Source organism: Euleptes europaea, chromosome 2 (assembly GCF_029931775.1).
Source record: "Euleptes europaea isolate rEulEur1 chromosome 2, rEulEur1.hap1, whole genome shotgun sequence".
NCBI classification, from domain to species: domain Eukaryota; kingdom Metazoa; phylum Chordata; class Lepidosauria; order Squamata; family Sphaerodactylidae; genus Euleptes; species Euleptes europaea.
In genome coordinates this window covers 131,603,912-131,623,454 of record NC_079313.1, presented here as the reverse complement: position 1 = coordinate 131,623,454, position 19,543 = coordinate 131,603,912, and the positions used below count along the sequence as shown (strand labels likewise).

At 42.3% G+C, this 19,543-nt stretch overlaps 1 protein-coding gene across 1 annotated transcript in view; it reads left to right on the top strand.

Annotated features, from left to right (window-relative positions):
• Positions 1-19,021, top strand: part of DIDO1 (death inducer-obliterator 1) — a 60,718-nt gene extending 41,697 nt beyond the window's left edge. Inside the window, exons 14-18 of the mRNA XM_056844497.1 lie at positions 683-1,229; positions 2,155-2,308; positions 4,452-4,541; positions 5,906-6,101; positions 15,654-19,021. Coding sequence (XP_056700475.1) covers positions 683-1,229; positions 2,155-2,308; positions 4,452-4,541; positions 5,906-6,101; positions 15,654-18,982 — 4,316 coding nt within the window. The 3' untranslated portion in view covers positions 18,983-19,021. The remainder of the gene's footprint in view (positions 1-682; positions 1,230-2,154; positions 2,309-4,451; positions 4,542-5,905; positions 6,102-15,653) is intronic.
• The last annotated feature ends 522 nt before the right edge of the window (positions 19,022-19,543 follow it).

Here is a 19,543-nt window from a genome sequence, read left to right as displayed (position 1 = left end):
TCAAACAGTGCACTGATCAGCGAAGGATCTGGTGACCTTATTTGAATGAATTTGTAAAAATAAAGAAGAAAAGTTGGTTTTTATATGCTGACTTTCTCTACCACTTAAGGAAGAATCAAACCAGCTTAGAATCACCTTCCCTTCCCCTCCCCACAACAGACACTCTGTGAGGTAGATGCGGTTGAGAGAGTGTGACTAGCCCAAGGTTACCTAGCTGGCTTCATGTGTCGGAGTGGGGAAACAAATCCAGTACACCAGAGTAACCTCCGCCGCTCATGTGGAGGAATTGGGAATCAAACCCGGTTCTCCAAATCAGAGTCCACTGCTCCAAACCACTGCTCTTAACCACTACACCACGCTGGCTTTCACTGCAGGAAAATAAAGTTCTCTTGTCTTCTGAAAAATAGCATACCACCTTAGTGGTCCTATGAGGGCAGAAAGATGGGATAAAATCTTGTTAATAAATAAAAAATAAAATGTCTCTCACTTCTGCCATACTTGAGAAAACAGTTAATTCATATGGCATTTCCACAGCTTTCAGGGTTATCTCGATTTTCTCACAATGTCTATAAGCTGTATCACACTCATTCTAGTTTTACAGAGTGCTCCAAGCACAGTACCCTGTCCATCAGCCCTCACCTGCTCACTGTGATGTTACTTAATCATGTCGTTGAATACACAGGTCAGATGTCAGTATCAGATGAAGAACTATCTGCAAAGAAACCAAAATTTTCATCTTCATCTGCCAAGAAGGTGGAGCCAAAGATAGAAACAAAGGCAAAATCTGAAAGCTTGACTCAAGTGGAGGATATGGACATTGACCAAGATGATTCAGACGATGCTTCGGAACCCATTACTGGATCTGCTGCCGAAGCAGTCCCTCAGCCAAGCTTAGAAAGAGCTTATGTCCCTTTAACTCAAGCGCAAAATAGCTTGGAATCTTCTGTAGCAAACGAGAGCGCTCTCTATCCCGCCTCTTACGCTGGTGGAGTCATCACCACTGTAACAGTCTCCGGCAAGGATCCGAGGACAGCAATGAGCACCTCGTTAGCCTCTGTCTCTGCGGGGACTTCTGCATCGCTTTCCCTGCCTGCCCCAGAGAAAAGTTCTCTCAGCGAAAGTAAAGCAGACGTTTCACGGTCGGTTTCGCAACCTCCAAAGTCAATCCTGACAAAGCCATCCTCCTCCTCGGATCCAAGATACTTGGCAGTTCCATCGCTAAACGTTGGGTATGTATGTGTTATTTAAACTATAGAAAAGAGCAAGAGTCCAGTAGCACCTTAAAGACTAACAAAATTTCTGGCAGGGTATGAGCTTTTGTGAAAGCCCATACCCAGCTAGAGATTTTGTTATTTAAGGTGCTGGTGGACTCTTGCTCTTTTCTACTGCTATTGACAGACTTAACATGGCTACCCATCGTGATCTATTTAAACTATACTTATTTAAACTGTATTTAAAAGCTTGGCTTCCAGTGTGTTGAATACATGAACACATGAAGCTGCCTTATACTGAACCGGACCATTGGGTCCATCGAAGTCAGTATTGTCTACTCAGACCGGCAGCGGCTCTCCAAGGTCTCAGGCAGAAGATCTTTCACATCACCTACTTGCCTAGTCCCTTTAACTGGAGATGCTGGGGACTGAACCTGGAACCTTCTGCATGCCAAGCAGATGTTCTACCACTGAGCCACGGCCCTTCCCCGAAGTTGTGTTGCAATTACATTGAGCTGAACAGCATCTCTTAGAATTTCATTGAATCTTACAGTAGCAGCACAGTGAAATATAATATTAGTGCAGTCACAGTGCTTTCCTCTGTGGTGAATTTGCCATCCTCGGTAGTACGCACACAGTGTGACCAAGACACCACCCAGACTCACCCAAAGCAGGATCCTGACCTGAGTCTCCTTCACATCTGGTTCTCTCCCTTATACAAGAGGAGCCACCACAACTCTTTAACAACTGAATTCTTAACAGTAGTGGAACTTATATATCTGGGTCAGTGAATTCTATATTGTTGTGACCATTAAACATGGTTGCATATGTAATTATAGTTGTGAGTCGTTGTTTTTTTTCCACTGAAAAATCTACTTTGCTCTTGGTTGTAGGAAGATTTCCCACCTGACCAGTTTTTTCCCCTTGGCTTTCTGCTTTTCAGTATTTCAGAGCCACGGTCCCCTCAGGAAGGAGACACTTCCCAGTTTCTCTCACGCATCAGCACCATTTGGAAAGGCTTCATCAACATGCAGAGTGTGGCCAAGTTTGTCACCAAAGCATATCCTGTTTCTGGGACCTTTGACTACCTCAGTGAGGTTAGACTTTGATGTCCTTATGTGTTTGTGTGTGAACTACATTTGAAATTACTTTTTTATTAAATACTTTTAGAAATGGTGTAAAAAATACTTCCGAACTAAAAGCCAGTTCATTAGCATGAAAGCTAAACTAAAAAAATAAGATGCTTGGAATTAATTTTAGCATTTGAGTTAAAATGAACCAGTCTCCCTGGCAGGGATATTAAAATTAATAGTACAGGCAACTAGGGCCAGCGTGGTGATTAAGAGCGGCGGACTCTAATCTGGAGGACCAGGTTCGATTCCCCACTCCTCCACATGAAGCGTGCTGGGCGACCTTGGGCCAGTCACAGTTCTCTCCGAACTCTTCTCAGCCCTGGCAGAGGCAGGCAATGGCAAACCACCTCCGAATGTCTCTTGCCTTGGAAACCCTACAGGGTTGCCATAAGTCAGCTGTGACTTGACCACAGTAGAGGCACCTGCTGCTAAATTAATAAAGGGGGAATTGAATGTTGCTACTGAATGTAGCTTATCTTGCTAAAGTAATATAGCCATTAATTTAGAAGAGAAAGAGAGACTCACTCATTCCTTAGTAATGGGCGCACTCCTCATTCACCGTCAGTAGAAGTGGCAAGAGTTAGCCACCCTTGACTGTTGCAATGGAGCTTTGAGGATGACATTTTAATTATTTTATTTTCATTTATGTTGTTTATCGTCCACCTTCCTCTCTGAGACTCAAGATTGATTACATAATGTAATTCAGTGCAATAAATGGGATGAGGAGAAAGCTAATAAACAATTTAATAAGGCTAGGATTGTAGAAATCGCAAACAAGGCATAAGTATAAAACACGTAATGTTAACGTATTGGGTATGTTGCCTTGAGTATTGTATAGAAAAGCAATTCTTATATTCTAAAACCAATAAAATGTTATTGATTGGCAATAAGTAAAGTAGTGCTAATCATCCCGATGGTACTATGCACTTAATACTCCCATGCAATATTTTTCATTTTTAGGGCTTCACATTTAGTTACCACACACTAAATCATTATGGAATATATTACCTCTTCCCCTGCCTCCCCTGTTCCATTGTGAAATATTTCCAGAGCCATAACATTAGGAGGGATCTGTAGAAACTCACTTCATTTAATTATTACTTAAACAATCATTTCAAGTACTCTTGCTTTGTGGATTAAAACTGTAGGAAGGACTGTCCATATTGCAAATTGCTTTCACACAATAATCACTGTTTATTTTTATTTTTTAATCTGTATTGATGAGGAAAGTTTCCTTTGGGAGGGAGGGATAGGAGAACAGCTGAAATCTTCCTTACCTTCATCCAGGAGCGCAAATCAACATTTTAGTTGGTAGCCAAGAGCATATAGCACACACTGTCTTTTAAGCATCCTCATATTGCTTGGGGTTTTAAGTCAGAACCAGCATTTTGAAGTGTGTCTGGAAATTTATTGGCAGAAGTAAAACTTTCAGCCCTGACCTGGATGGCACAGGCTAGCCTGATCTCATCAGATCTCAGAAGCTAAGAAGGGTCGGTCCTGGTTAGTTCTTGGATGGGAGACCACCATGGAAGTCCAGGGTCGCTATGCAGAGGGAGGAAAACCCCCTCTGTTAGCCTCTTGCCTTGAAAACCCTACAGGGTTGCCATAAGTTGGCTGCGACTTGACGGCACTTAAACACACAAAACTTGCAAAACTGGCAAGATATGTACGTGGCAAATAGGTTCCAACTCTTCTGCATGAGAGGAACAAAAGGGTTCAAAATGATTCTTGGTTTATAATCATCTGTACCAAGATACTCTAGGTCAGATGTTACTTTCTACTTTGGTAGAGGAGAGAATGGCTATTTACAAGCTTGAGACCGGTTTACTTTTGGTACTGAAATTAATATTTTATTAAACCCAGAGTCTGAGGATCCATGGGTTTGAAGGATCAGTAAGAGGATAGTTTTCTGCTAGATGCTAAGATGTGAAAGGAGAGTGTGGAAAGAACTATGAACGCTGGCTGTAAAAAAATAACAATATAGTTTCTACTTGCATTTTGGCAGTCTCATTCTGTTCACTGGGAGCTGGAAGAGGGACAGGATAACTGGCCCTCAGATTATGTTCCCCCACCCCCCTCACATCGCCATGTAATGCTTCTTACTTAGGATTTACCAGATACCATTCACATTGGAGGGAGGATCTCGCCGAAGACAGTGTGGGATTACATTGGCAAACTTAAATCGTCTGTGTCAAAGGTACTCATTTAAAAGTCACGTCTGGTAATGATAAATGAATTTCTACTTTATTTGAAATAATTACGGGCTCCAACTAGCTCTGCTAATGTGAGGGTGGGAGGAGGTTTGATGCTGCAGCATGACAGAGCAAAGTGGGGGGGTGTACTCTTAACAAACTGAAAATGACCTCTTTGTCATTCCACCCCCAATTAGCTCTTTGGATTCCATTGGAAGGCTTTAAAAGGGGAGTGGACATGTTCATGGAGGAGAGGGCTATCCATGGCTACTAGTCAAAATGGATACTAGTCCTGATGCATACCTATTCTCTCCAGGGTCAGAGGAGCATGCCTATTATATTAGGTGCTTTGGAACGCAGGCAGGATAATGCTGCCGCAGTCATCTTGTTTGTGGGCTTCCTAGAGGCACCTGGTTGGCTACTGTGTGAACAAGACTGCTGGATGGACTTTGATCTGATCCAGCATGGCCTTTCTTATGTTCTTATCTAATCATTTGAATCTAAAATCTTTTAAGGCAAGTGACAGACCACAACTGGCTGCCCCTTCCATTCTATAGATACTCTTATCCTCTTCCAGGCGTATTCTGCTGATTTTACACAGTATAAATAATCCCTGGTTGACAGTGAGCAAACCCAGTAAGAAATCTGAGAAAATCTGTGCTTTGCACTAACAATAGAACTTCTGTTGGCAGGAGCTCCTAAGAAACATTGTATTGCATGTGTTTGAGAACAAGCTAAATGTGTCATAAAACTATATTGGTAATGTAATTTCATATTACTTTGACAGTTTTGATTAAGGAGATAGCTATCAAAATTCTAGAACTGTTCTTTCCCATACATGAAGTGCATTAACATCATTGCAACAAGAATGTTGACAGAGTTCAGGTTGCAGACTTCCCTGTTTTGAAGTAACTTGGTTCAATGCCAACATGAACTGAGACCTGTTCACACTGGGGCAGCCAGCCCACCCCACCTGCAGTCCTGTCATTTCCCCACCACCTGTTTCCTTCCTCTTTATTTAACTGGCAGTGGTAGCAACAAAGTCTTCTTACCCTTTGATTCCCTGCGGAATGCCCAGAACTACATTGCTATGGCATCATCCCAGGTGCGGGGAGTCTGGGAAACGCAATTCTCTAGGGGTTGTGATTCCATGTCAGACTTGAACTCTGGAGAACAGTATTTCCCAGTGGCTCTTTGTGCCTTGGCTGCTGCTGTTGTAGCATTTTTGGTTCCTGGTTGCTTTTTGTGATGGTTTGCAGGGAGGGCTCTTGGAGGTGAGCTGTGGGGAGGTTCCACCCACTTTAACAAAATGTCATCCTTCTACTAGCAATAGGTCAGCATTTTTCCTTTATATTTTTTTGTATTGTAGGAACTATGCTTGATTCGTTTCCATCCTGCAACAGAAGAAGAGGAGGTCGCCTACATTTCTCTGTACTCCTATTTTAGCAGTCGTGGTCGATTTGGTGTTGTAGCTAATAACAACAGACATGTCAAGGACCTCTATCTGATTCCTCTCAGTGCTAAGGATCCTATTCCACCCAAACTTTTGCCCTTTGAGGGACCAGGTAAGCGATGAATTATAGGAAACCCAGAAATACATCCAGCCTGCTAAGTTACAACTGCAAGTTTTACATTAGTCATCCGCGGCATTTAGCCATACATAACACATACCTTAGTTAAATGCACTCAGAAAAGAAACGTTTTAACGTACAAACAAGTTTTGGTAACATGGCTGCAATAATTTAACTGTCTCCCAGAGCTGGGGAGCACTTTCCTTTTACAGGCTTGCAAATCGATTGAGTATATCATAGGGAGACTTAAAATATTGCAGCACAATATTCCATGTTTTTGAGAAGCAAAGGTAGGCACCATCCCCAAATACTGGCAAGCATGACAATCCACAAAATACCACTCAGGCTGGAAGGAAAGGTTTGTATGTTGGTTTCCAAACTGTCATGAATGCCTAACCTCGTTCAAATGTGGACAAGATCTCCGGATTTAGTCACTTTCATCTCACCACAGTATGGGAGCCAGGAGAGAGAATATCCAAGGCCTACTCTCGGTGTCTCCCGAGGAAGAATCCTGGAAGAAAGTAATATCCAAGCAGATGCATAGATACATCAGGTTTATGAACACCACAACCACACTCAGTATGTTTGCCTTCACATACAAATGCTAACATCTTCTTAAATACATATTTGTGCACATGTGTTGAATGTGTGTGTAAGAGAAGAGAGAGGTGGGATTAACCCGTGCATTCATCCCCTTGATCATATTTTTTTTTCTTACTGGCTGAAGTGCTGAATGACAAACAGAAAGGCCTGAATCTCAAAGAATGACTCTTCCTTATCCAAAGTTAATGCAATGCACCATATTAGTACCAGGCACATCGGGATGCCTACATTTTCCCTTTGTACTAAGTGACTGGTATCAGCAAAAGCCTCCTCTTAAATTTTTGGGTTTTTTTGGTCTGGGACATCTAAAGGTAAGTGTGGTGCGGTATAGCTTTTAAGCAGCTGACATGGTGAGGATTCCAGGAACTGAGCCAGGCAGCACTGAGATATTATTCTTTAAATGCTTAACGCAGTCGCCGTCCCTAAACGTTCAGCGCAAGAAAAATACTGAATCATCATAACATGTTCATGGGCTTCATTAAAAACAATGGATGAGTTGTGTTCAGTTGAATTCTTAGATGGGTACTGTTATCCTTTTCAGCTCCCACATTCCAGTCTCAGCAGTTGAAAGTAGTTGTGTGTGCTTTTTAAACCATCCTTATAGTTGCTTTCTACAGTTCGGGACATGAAGGAGTGCCTAAACGTATAGAGTGGCATCCAAAGCAACCAGGAGCTTCCACAGCCCCACTCCCTTTGCCACGTGTTCCCACGTCTCCAACTAAAAAGCTGCTTCTAGAAGTAGGAAGGTCCTCCAAGGCAACGTCTAGGGTACCTCAAAGAGTTGCAGTTTTTAGTTACTATATTTCTGTTAACGCTTTTCCTCGTCGTCCCATAGTGGCCTGATAGTAAAACAAGTAAATTACAATGAGCTGGAATACATTAGGACCCTCACATAATGAAACAACGTTAAAACCAAGTCAGAGAAGAGCCCGCAAACTGATGCAGGTGTAAACTGCTGCCTAAACTGGAGAGAAGAGGCAGCCCTTCCTTCATCTAGTAAACCCTGGTGCACGTGCAGAAGAGCGTAGCAGTGTCCGTGAGACTAAAAGTACAAGAACCTACTTTTGCAAAGCCTCTCTGCTTAGCAGTGACACTTACTTACTGTAGTTGACCAGGCAGATGGCTACCAACAGTTACGATGGCCTAATTGAATCCAAGCTGTCAGGCTCTGCAAGGTCTAAAATGAATGTGTGCCCTGTACCTGCGTTTGAGGCTCCGCTTTGTGATATCCTATATTTATAAAAGCTTCATGGAGACCTGAGATTCCAGAGAAGAACAAAATCAGTCAGAAGAGTGTGTGCTTCCAGACAACACAACAATCCAAAGTTCTTGCCTTAGTTCATACGCAGGGCCTTTTTCAGATTTAAATTTTAATCGTGTTGGGGTTTTTTGTTTTTTTTCTGTAACATGTGAGACCCAAATGGCTTCTTATGCAAGCAGAAGGCAACATTTGGGCGGGGGCACTACAGGGGGTTGGGAAGTGGGAAGGTTGTGTTCTGCTTGCAGTTCTTAAGGTCCAACCTTAGGTAACTTTATATTCTGCTTTTGAATTTCTGCTCGACACATTGCCCCTGTGAAGAGAGAACCTTGGTGAAGAGAGAGCCTTGGTATCAGTATTATATTTTTTTCAAGGAGATTTGTCTTTCATTACTGATCTTGTTAGAGCTTCTGAACAACCCAAACATCCCCAGTATACGGTTTGAAAACTGGCAAGGTAATGGTGTGCAAATTGGGTCAAGATGTCTATAGACAAAACAATGCTGAAATGATTTCATTAGACTGCGTATGTGTCTCTGATCTGCTGCACTTTCTTAAAAAGGTAAAGGTCCCCTGTGCAAGCACCGGGTCATTCCTGACCCATGGGGTGACGTCACATCCCGACATTTCCAAGGCAGACTTTGTTCACGGGGTGGTTTGCCAGTGCCTTCCCCAGTCATCTTCCCTTTACCCCCAGCAAGCTGGGTACTCCTTTTACCGACCTCGGAAGGATGGAAGGCTGAGTCACCCTTGAGCCGGCTACCTGAAACCAACTTCCGTTGGGATCGAACTCAGGTCGTGAGCAGAGCTTCAACTGCAATACTGCAGCTTACCACTCTGCTCCACGGGGCACTTTCTTAGCTAATATAATTTCCCGTCCTTTGTTTATTTCCAAAAAGTCTATAAACTATAGACGTGCAACAGGAAAAATCGTTTTTTCAGATCTGGATTTCATGGAGGGAATAATTATCAGTATTCTGGATTACTCCAGTCTCCAATACTGGTTCAGTACTTGGATTCAGGTTTTTCTCCAAAATTATTTGGGTCCCTTATTCTCTATGGAAGAATCCTTTGAAAGAGGGTGGAGGGGCAGTGACACCAAAATTGCAGCAGAGCTGATGCTGCCTGCCCACTAAAGAATGCCAAAGTTTCAAGTATATTGGACCAAGTAGTCCAGTTCTGTGGGCCCTGAAACAAGATGCCCCCAGCCGTCCTCCATTGTGTCCGATGGGAAAAAATGCCTTGGTTTCTCCAGGGCAAAAAATAGCCAAACACACAAGAGCAAGCAGCCACTGGCCAAAAGCTTTCCAATGCAAACCGAACCAACATCAAACCGGAGAATCCCAGCAGAACGTCAGACCAGTGTGGCAAGCCCAACACATCCAATGTCAAACCAGAGAATCCAAGCCAAACAAACTGAAGCAGGGGATGCTGTTGCAAGCCCAGCAGCATCAGTGTCAAACCATAGAAGCCAAGCAGAATCCGGGGCCAGTGTGGCAGCACCACTAACAGAACCAATGTAAATCAGGAGAATTCCAACAGAAGCAACCTGGCCAGTTCCCCTTAATATGAAATCCCAATTTGCCTGTGAGAACTGCTTCCCTGTTGCCTGGGAACCTGCAAAAAGAAAAGAAAAAAGTTTGGTGTTTTAAAACTCTAGCCCTGGATATTCCCAAATATTTCCAGGAATATTTGGGATTGGGATACCAGAATTGACCAGGATTCTCTAATGTGTATCCTGATCTGGAATATATACCCTCAAAAACCTGATGTGTTTTTGGGGTATATTTTTTTAGGCTGGCTAAATCCAAGCAAACATCCCTAGTATAAACAATTAAGAGTGGATTCAGATGTTTAGGGAATGCAGGTGGTGTGCCAACTCAAGCTTTCTCAAAGAAAATGCTCCTTTTAGATCATTCTGGATTAGGGGAGGCAGCAGGGGGACACTACCTGAAAGTATGGTTTATGATGTATATTCTAAATTTATAGTCCCATAAGACTGTATAAGGAACCCCACTGAATATCTTAGTACAGGGTGTTCTGCAGTTCACAAAAAGGTTTCTTCAGTAATCTCCTCCCCTGAAATTTACTTCTTACCAGAGAAGATGAAATTACAGCATAATTTTATGAAAGATGCATGGATTTACAGCATAGACCAAACAAGATCCATGATTAGTATTTTGAAGACCTTAGACATACTACATTTCCAATTCTAAACTTGTCTATTTGTTCAAGTTTGTGTTCATTCACTAATTTTAGTTATAATATGCAGAAAACAAATAGAATCTTAGAGAGACAGCTATCTCCCGTTATTTCTGTATGTAAACGTGGGAAAAGGCATAAAACAAGATTCATATTTCTCAACTTGTGTTAAATGGAATTTACTGCTTTCATTACATAATCTCAATAAAAGTAATTGATACAAAGTGGTTATTGTGTCTTTCAATTTTAATATTTTGTAATCATACTACTATTTTGTAATGCTACTAGTCTGTGAAATGTCTGATTTAAAAAAGAGATTTGGTAAGGTACTAGAAATTTTTATCTCACAGACTACTCCACTTCAGAATTGGTTCTGGATTTTAGGTTATTGCTCAACCTAAAAGCTTGGGAATCAATTCCTAAATAGGAGGATATCTCAAACTTTAAAAGTACCATTTATCACAATACTTTTAGAATGGGGTCCACAAAGTACTTCAGAAAGAAAGGAAATGAGTTGCCTTTTATGAAGAGTGGTGGTGGGTTTGATGGCTGTGACATACCTTGTGGTGGCAGTAGACATCTGAGCTGGGATGCATCCCCTGAAGTCTCCATCTGTACTTGGATCAGTGGGCCAGTCTGCCATAGAGCTGACGTCCTTTTTGCAAGAGAATATCTCGATTGGTATCAAAACCAAGAAAAGGGAAAAGGACACACCATTGTAACATGGCTGAAACATTTGAATAAAGTTGTGATTCAATCATTCAACTTCTGATGAAAGGAGTCTTGGTTGGGTTAGCTGTGTTTGTCAGTAGTCAGGAATGGAAATGAGGGAAAGGGACTGGAATTACTGTTAATAGCCCTCTCTGACAGATTCTGCAGTGAAATATCTTCTGTACCTACAGAGATGATAAATCACACTTCATTCACCCATCATTATCACATGTTTATGTTTATATTAGTTGGCCCTACATTAACGTTTGGCCTTGTATCTCTCTTTTGGCTGTTTCTACTCAGTTAATCTCCCATATTTTCTTTCTCCATTGTGGAGGAGTGCTGGGAGAGGATAGCGTGGAATCTGCAGGTATACAATCTTCTGCTAACCACCACTGTCACCAAAAATCTTGCACTGGTAGCATTGATATTTATTCACTTTCCATAATTTTAAACATTTATCTGGGATATAATGAACTTCCTATTGTTAGTCTTCATCCACGAATCGTGGCTGGCTTTCAGGAGTCAGCATGTTTTCAGCCTCAGTAATCATGAAATCATTGGTGGTGGTATAAGAGTGGATATCTTCAAAATTTATTTATTTTATTCATACCCTCCGTTTCTCCCCAGCAGGGACCCAAAGCGGCTTACATTGTTCTCCTCTCCTCCAGTTTATCGTCACAACAACCCTGTGAGGTAGATTAGGACGAGAGCAGGTGACTGTTTGTAGTCCTGTTTGTGGGCTTCCTAAAGACACCTGGTTGGCCACTGTGTGAACAGATTGCTGGACTTGATGGACCTTGGTCTGATCCAGCATTGCCTTTCTTATGACTGGCCTAAGGTCATCTAGCCAGCTTTCATGGCTGTGTGGGGATTCAAACCCAAGTCTCCTAGATCCTGGTCAGACACACTAGAACCTCGCTGGCTCTCCAGAACTTTCCATGCATATATCAACTTAGACAAATGTTTGGCAGCTCAGACTCAGTATTCTTAGATAACTGCTATCTCTACATCCATAGCTTCCCTGCTTAACAAAACAAAACACCACCACTTTTCCCGTTTGTTAGTGAGAAGAGGTCTTCTCACATAAGCATCACCTGCCCCTCTGGAAACCATTGCATACATTTATATGCATCAGTATTTCTTAAGTGACTTACCTGTTCCAGATGGTATGGCCCCTCATCCAAACTGCTTTTCTCATTCCCCTCAAAAGCAAGTGTAACCGACATTGTCAGTTAAGTAGCTGGCAGTCACTGGCCATGCTATGAGCAGCTCAGCTTTCTAAGCCGATGAGGGCCAGTACTGACAGAATTGCTAAGGTATGCCAAAGTGAATGGAATTGGTGTAATGGGTTAGACTGAGGGTTGGAAGCAAAGCCACCAAAATGGTCCTGCTGCTCAATGAATATCAGTAGTATTGTCACTACTTTATTTCCCGCCCTTCTATGAAATCTGCTTTTATATCTAGATCTAGCATTAAAATATTTGGAGAGCTACAGCCTTTTAAAGGTTTATAGAAGAGAGAACTTGAAAGCATAGCCACAGTTCCTATGTAAATCCTCAATATTTTGGTTTTGAGGGAGGCAATTTATAAAAATCTGTGGGTCTCTGTCTCCAAAGAGAAATATCTTTAGACACATTACAATTGCTTTAAGCTGAAATAAAAATCTCAGATTTCTATTCAGAAAAATACAAGCAGAACAAATGCTTACATAACCAGTGGTTTAAAAGAAGAACTTATCAGCTCCAATCCTCCTTTATCAATCTGTTTCTACCAAAATTTGTTTCTGAACCAAAATTCCAATTTAATTTGGCTTCTGCAAGTGGAAATAGTTTGATGGTAGTTGAAGTTGAAGCTAACTTCTCAAGCCCCTTGGGTGTGTATGTATCAGCATTGCAGAGGGTGCTATACAGTTCATAAAACCAACATAGTCTGCTCAGAGCATTAGAGCTGCAATTCTGCACACTGGCCATTGAAATCTCAGTAACTTTGGCAGATGAAGAGAACACTGGAGAAAGAGTAGACCTTAACAGATGAGTTTTTAAAATGGGGGAATGGAAAAGGGATGAGGTTCAACTGAGAGTAATCTGTGAACGAAAGTATGACAGTACAGAGGTCAATGCAAGTATTTTCCTTAAGTGGTTTGGGGGATCCAAATGTATCAAGCATTTTTAGAGGCACATTAGATGCCATTGCTAGAAGTGTAATGATTAAAGAGTGACTCCTTCCAGAAACTGAAGTTGCACTAAAGGCAAAATCTGATCCATGAGAAATAATGTGAAGTAACAATTTATTAGATGGCCCAGCAGATAATTTGCTCAGAACAGTACAAAGGAGGCGAGTTGTAGCTTTGTTTGACATCACAATAAGTTTATTTGATTTTTTTCAAAAGCAACTTTGAAATGGGAAGGTGGTAGTCCCATGAGCGCCCACATTAATGGCTGTGTGAACCCTGGGCTGAATGGTGCTTTCCTCTAACACAAGGAGCCTTCCCCTGACTTCCAGCTTGAGAGCCTCTCGCTTCTGGTGAAGATTCCTTGCACCTCTGCTAGCACCACCATGGGATCCCAGCAATTAAGTTTACATCCTACAATGATCCCTATAGTGCAGTTCTGAAGCATTTTGTCTAAAGAGTACTTCGTTTCATCCAGCAGTTGTTTTTAGGACCTTATTCAGCAGATTCTCTAAACATGTTAAATTACAGGTGTGTAATTATACTTTCGACTGCAATATAAATAAGCTCATTTACAGGGGACACGCAATACAATGTTTTCCTGTCCAATACATTCAAGACAAAGTTGATAAAAAGAGAAATTAGGAGTAAAGACAGTGTGTAAATGGAAACCACTGAAATGTTGATGTTTGCCCCATGTTTAGTTAAAAGGAGACACGTGGGGAATTAAAAGAGAAGTGACTAGAAACAAAATCAAAACAATCCATTAATTATTGAAATGTGGTATACTAGCAATGTATACTGGAAGGATGAGTTAGATCAGTGAGCTTACAGGTTTTGAAAAGCAGAATTTTGTTTACAAATTTAGAGGTCTGACCTGTAGAATTTAGCATTTTTCCTGACTGTCTACCAACATTAGAATAAACTTTATTTTAACTAGAAAGTTTATTAAATAGATTTTTGCTCTTCAGAATTAGAATATCCTTTGTACTCATAATTTGTTGATTCTGCAAAAAAACAATTATCTGATTATTGAAATATGGCAGCTAGTATAGCATAGTGAAAATGATCTGGGAACCAGGCTGTCACCAGCGTGATGTAGTGGTTAAGAGCAGTGGTTTGGAGCGGTGGACTCTGATCTGGAGAACCAGGTTTGATTCCCCATTCCTCCACATGAGTGGCGGAGGCTAACCTGGTGAACCGGGTTGGTTCCTACCTATCTCAAAGAGTGTCTGTTGTGGGGAGGGGAAGGAGATTGTAAGCCAGTTTGAGTCTCCCTTAAATGGCAGAGAAAGTCGGCATATAAAAACCAACATCTTCTTAAATCTCATGTAGGCCAACAAACTTACTAGGTGACCTTAAACAAGCCACTTTCTCCTTGATATGAGGTCCCTCTTCTGCAATATGCAGATAATCCTGGTTTACCATACTATTAGAGTTACTTTGGTAACCCCATAGAAGCCCCTCCCCAAACCTTGCCCTTCTCAGGCTCCACCCCAAAATCTCCAGGCATTTCTCTACCTGGAGCTGGCAACCCTACTCTGCACCACTGAGTCCCATCTGTAATGCCTTTGATCCGTTTCTTCTTTCAAGAAACTGAATAATAATGTTTGTTCACATCATTCCTCTTCCATAAGGTTGCTATGCAATGCTCTATTAATTATCAATAGGTTAGATCCTACCACTGCATTCTGTTAGCAGTGGGGTCTTCCTCCAGTAAAAAGGAGTACCTGCTGATGCATGAGGCTCTTTGGAAGAACTTCTTGTCTGGGTGGAGGGATCCTTATATGCACCACTCCCCAGGGAACAAAGTGTAGGAGCCAGTTGACCATCTCTTCCAGAAAGACTGTTGTTACAAGCTTCAACCATATTTGTTTCCAGTATTTTCTGTAGTTCTTTGTTAAACAGACTACTCCTGGTGGTTATAATTGTATCCTTATTAAACTGAATGAAATATGTGAAGATTGCTCACCTCCTGTTATGGCTGTCAGTTCTGCAATGTAAATGTAGCATTCACAGTAACTCTGCAAGTTTCTTTACAAGGTTGATGGATTGCCATTCTGTATGGCTAAATGTGGTGCCTTCCATGGAGATAGGTCACAATGGGTAGCTGTGTTAGTCTGTCACTAGCAGTAGAAAAGAGCAAGAGTCCAGGAGCACTACTTTGTTAGTCTTTAAGGTGCTACTGGACTCTTGCTCTTTTCTATTGCTAGTGACAGACTAACACCCATTGTGATCTATTCACAGAAATGTTTAAGGAAAATACACTAATGGAAGTTGGGCACATTTTTTTATTGAGCGGTGGCATGTTTTCTGGTTTTTATCTCCAAATTATTATTTATTTTAATAATAAGATATAACCTTTCATACTGACATGAATATTTTCATTGTATCAGAATAGTTATATTTGTTAGACTTTCAGTAGCAAACTGTTTTTAGTATGAATGAATGAATTTCGAATATGGATTGTTTTCATGTCACAGTTTTTGCCGATATTTGCCAATTACAGTAGCTCTACTTAGTGCTAAAACTACTAAACTGTATCACTAGTTTAAGCTTAAATTTAAAAATCTTACATGGAATCTTCTTTTGTCTTGCAGGTCTTGAATCGACACGTCCAAACTTAATTCTTGGATTAGTGATTTGTCAGAAAGCCAAGCGTCCTGCAACTGTGTTGGAATCTGAAAAGGTAGACGAAAAACGAAGCAGAATTCAGTTACAGGATGAGACAGAAGTATCTACATATCCTAAAGGCACTTCACTTTCTCAGCAAGAGAAGAAATCTCCAAAATTCTCCCTGTATTCTGCAGATACAGTTGTCAGTACAACACCACCTGGCTCTCCACCACCTCCACCCCCAGCTCCTCCTTCGGAACAGTCTTCAATAGTAACACCTGCTATGCTAAAAATATTATCATCAGTTAAAATGGGAAGCTCAACCACTGCCACATCATCAAACGTTTCATTGCCGGGAACTAACACAACGACCCCATCTTCTTCAGCTCCCTCCTCTTCAAAATCATCCACACCTCTTGATCACATCCTGCAAACGCTGTTTGGAAAAAAGAAATCCTTTGACTCTGTAACCAAGGACTCTGAAACGACTCAGATGTCTAAGACTGAAGCTCAAACAAGTATTGAAGAAGGGCTGCCGACTGTTCCTTTACTGGATCCCATTGTGCAGCAGTTTGGGCAGATGTCAAAAGATAAAGCTATTGAAGAGGAGGAAGACGACAGACCTTATGATCCCGAGGAAGAGTACGGCCCAGAGAGAGCTTTCGCAATGCAGAGTGGCGAAACTGGACTTGAAAAACAACGTGAAGCTTCAGAGCAAGAAGATGAAGCCTACGATCCCGAAGATGAAACCATCTTAGAAGAGGCAAAAGTTACTGTTGAAGACTTACCCAACAGAATGTATTCGGAGTCTAAAAGCAACTCTTTGGCAACATCTGCTCCGTTTGTCCCTGATATATCTGCTCCAACAACTTTGGTAGAACAGCAGAAAATGTTAGAAGAATTAAACAAACAAATAGAGGAGCAGAAAAGGCAACTGGAAGAACAAGAGGAAGCTCTTAGACAGCAAAGAGCAGCTGTTGGTGTATCGTTGGCTTGTTTTTCCGTCTCTGAAGCGTTACTGTCGCCTCCTCCAAAGTCAGCCATAGCAAAAATTGAGTTATTTCAAAACGAAAAACCGACTACTGAAAAATCAGAATTGATCACTTCCTTAAGTCAGACCCAACTGTTAAGTCAGGGAAGTGATCCCAGACAAAGTAGAGATCCCCGACAAGCTCGAAGGATCATAACTGAGGGTAATGAAAATACTGACTCTAATTTAAAGACACAAACGATTCAGGGAGAATCCTCCACGCGGGACATGATTTTACCCAGCTATTCAGGTCCGCCACAAACATTATTTAACAAAGATGATAAAACATTGATGTCTGTTACGCAGCCTGGTCATAGTGAAACCTGGATAATGGGTGAAAAAGGTTCTGCATTGCCTGAACAAGATGTACCTACTATCAAGTTTGAAAATCCCCCACAAGTTCACCAGGAAACCATAAATAAACCAGCTGGTGAAGCATCCGTAACTGCACCCCCTCGTAAAGTACTGCTACCCACACCTCCCAATCCATGTTTCCTGCCTAGTTTCTCTGCACCTAATGATGGTCAGAATGTAAGTTGGTCTAATGTGTCTCAGGACAGTAGTGCAGCAGGGGTAGGAAGAGATTCTTTTTCAGGCGCTGGGGTCACACCCCAGGAAAAAGTTCCTGGTCACTTTGAAGCAGAAAGGGGCCCCTCTTCATTGCAATACGACGGCCAAAGAAATCCTCAGTCTTGCCACTTTTTTGAACAGGCGGGAGCTCCAGCAGTTCAAAGTGAGGAAGAAAGAGGTGGAGCCCCGTTTGCTTCTCTTGGGCAGAAAGGTGTTCCTCCTTCACTAATGTGTGGTGCTCCTGATTTCCATGGACAGAGGGGCCCACCACCACCGTTTCCTGAAGGGCATAATCCTCCCCCAAACAACGATGGACAGAGGGGGCCTCCACCAAACAGGTTTGGAGCGCCAAGAGCACCTATCCCTTCATTATTTTCTGCACAACATGGACCGCCGCCTCTCTTTGGTGATAACAGGGGCCCTTCACCATCATTTCCTGGAGGTCCAAGAGAAATGGCACCCTCTCAGTTTGAAGAGCATAGGGAGCCTCACATTGAACACAAGGAATTTCCAGATTCCCAGTATCATGAGATGACTGGACCGCCTGGGAAATTTGAAGGCCCTGAGCCGCCCCAGTTTATGGGGAATAGAGGACCTTCACCTTTTACTTTTGGGGGTCAAAGAAGGCCTCCTCCAACTCAATTTAAAGGACAAAGAGGGGGCCCACCAAATCAGTTTGCAGGGCCAAGAGGTCCACCGCCTAATCACTTTGGGGGTTCAAGGGGTCCTCCTCCAAGTAAATTTGAAGGGCAAAGAGGACCTGCTCCAGGTCACATGCCAGGACCAAGGGGACTCTTACCGGCACCATTTGAAGAACGGAGAGGGAGCCCACCACCCAGATTTCCAAGCCAGAGAGGCCCAGCCCCACATCAGTTTGGACCAAGGGGAGGCGCACCTGGTCCATTTCCAGAACAAAATGAACCTCCCCCCAAAAGACATAATTTTCAAGGGCAGACACAGCAAGGTGTGAAACCAGCCCCAAGACCACTTTTGGATCTTCCAAGTCATCCACCACAGCATAGGAAAGAGTGGGATGAATCTGGGCCACCTGCCTCCCACTCTAATACTTCAGGACAGGGATCTGATTCTGAAGCCCAGTGGCCGGCATCTGATTTTCGAGATGGCCGAAGTAATGAGTATAGATCTCAGACTTTTGAAGGGCGGCAGAGAGAGAGATTTGAGGGCGGTAATAAGGAGAAAATGTTAGAGCAGCCTGATGTCCAGCAGTCTGATAATCGCCCAAACAGAGGAACTGATGACAGACGACGAGACCGTGATCATAATCGGCCGTGGGAAAGAGACCACGGCAGAAACTGGAATAGAGGCAGGGAGAGGAATTGGGAGAGACACAGAGAAAAAGACTGGGATAAGAACAGAGACAGAAACTATAACAAAGACAGAGAAAGGGAGTCCGAGCGAGGTAAAGACTGGGAACGAAATAGAGAGAGAGTCAGAACCAGAGAAGGAGATTCTTACCGAAGACGAGACCGATCAAGAAGCAGGGACCGGGATTATGACAGATACAGGGACAGAGAAGCTCGAAGCAGAGAAAAAGACCGCGAAAGGGATAGGGACCGTGACAAAGAGAGAACCAGCGATCGCAAGGACCGCAGTAAAAGTAAAGAATGTGACAGAGACTCCAAGCCAGAAATACAAACAGGTGGTCAAAGGCCATCACATTCAGAAACTCTTCCTCCTTCCAATAAGACATAGTAAGGGAATGACCACTCAATAATGAGTCACTCAGAAAAACAGTAAGAATTGACTGTGGACTCTTTGTATATATTGTATATTTTGCAAGAAAAATACTTTGGTAAAGCCTGTTTCACAAAAACAGAACATTTTTGAACAATTGTAAAATGCAGCAGATATTAGGCAGGTACTTGCTGGATTAGCTACATAATGCTTTCTTACAAAATTCAATGGGCAAAATCCTTCTCTGTGTTGGTGTAATGCCAGTCTGTTGAGGGCTTCCTGTAGGGCTTAACTGGAGCCCTGGTTTCCCCATTTAGCCCTCGTGTACAAGTGTTGTGTGCACAGGCAATCAGGACTTCTCACTGCTTCTCGAGGGGGGGAAAGCAAGTATCTGTTGAGCCTTATGGGGATCCCTCCATGTACAGATTTGATGCCCACGCAAGGAAGGATCACGCCTGTAGTACTTGTGAAAAGTTGCTTTTTCCTACTTCCTTTACCTTAAAAATTTCCATTTATGGATAATAAAAATGGAAATGTCTTCAAAGAGCACATTGCTTTTTAAGGATATAAAGTTATGTT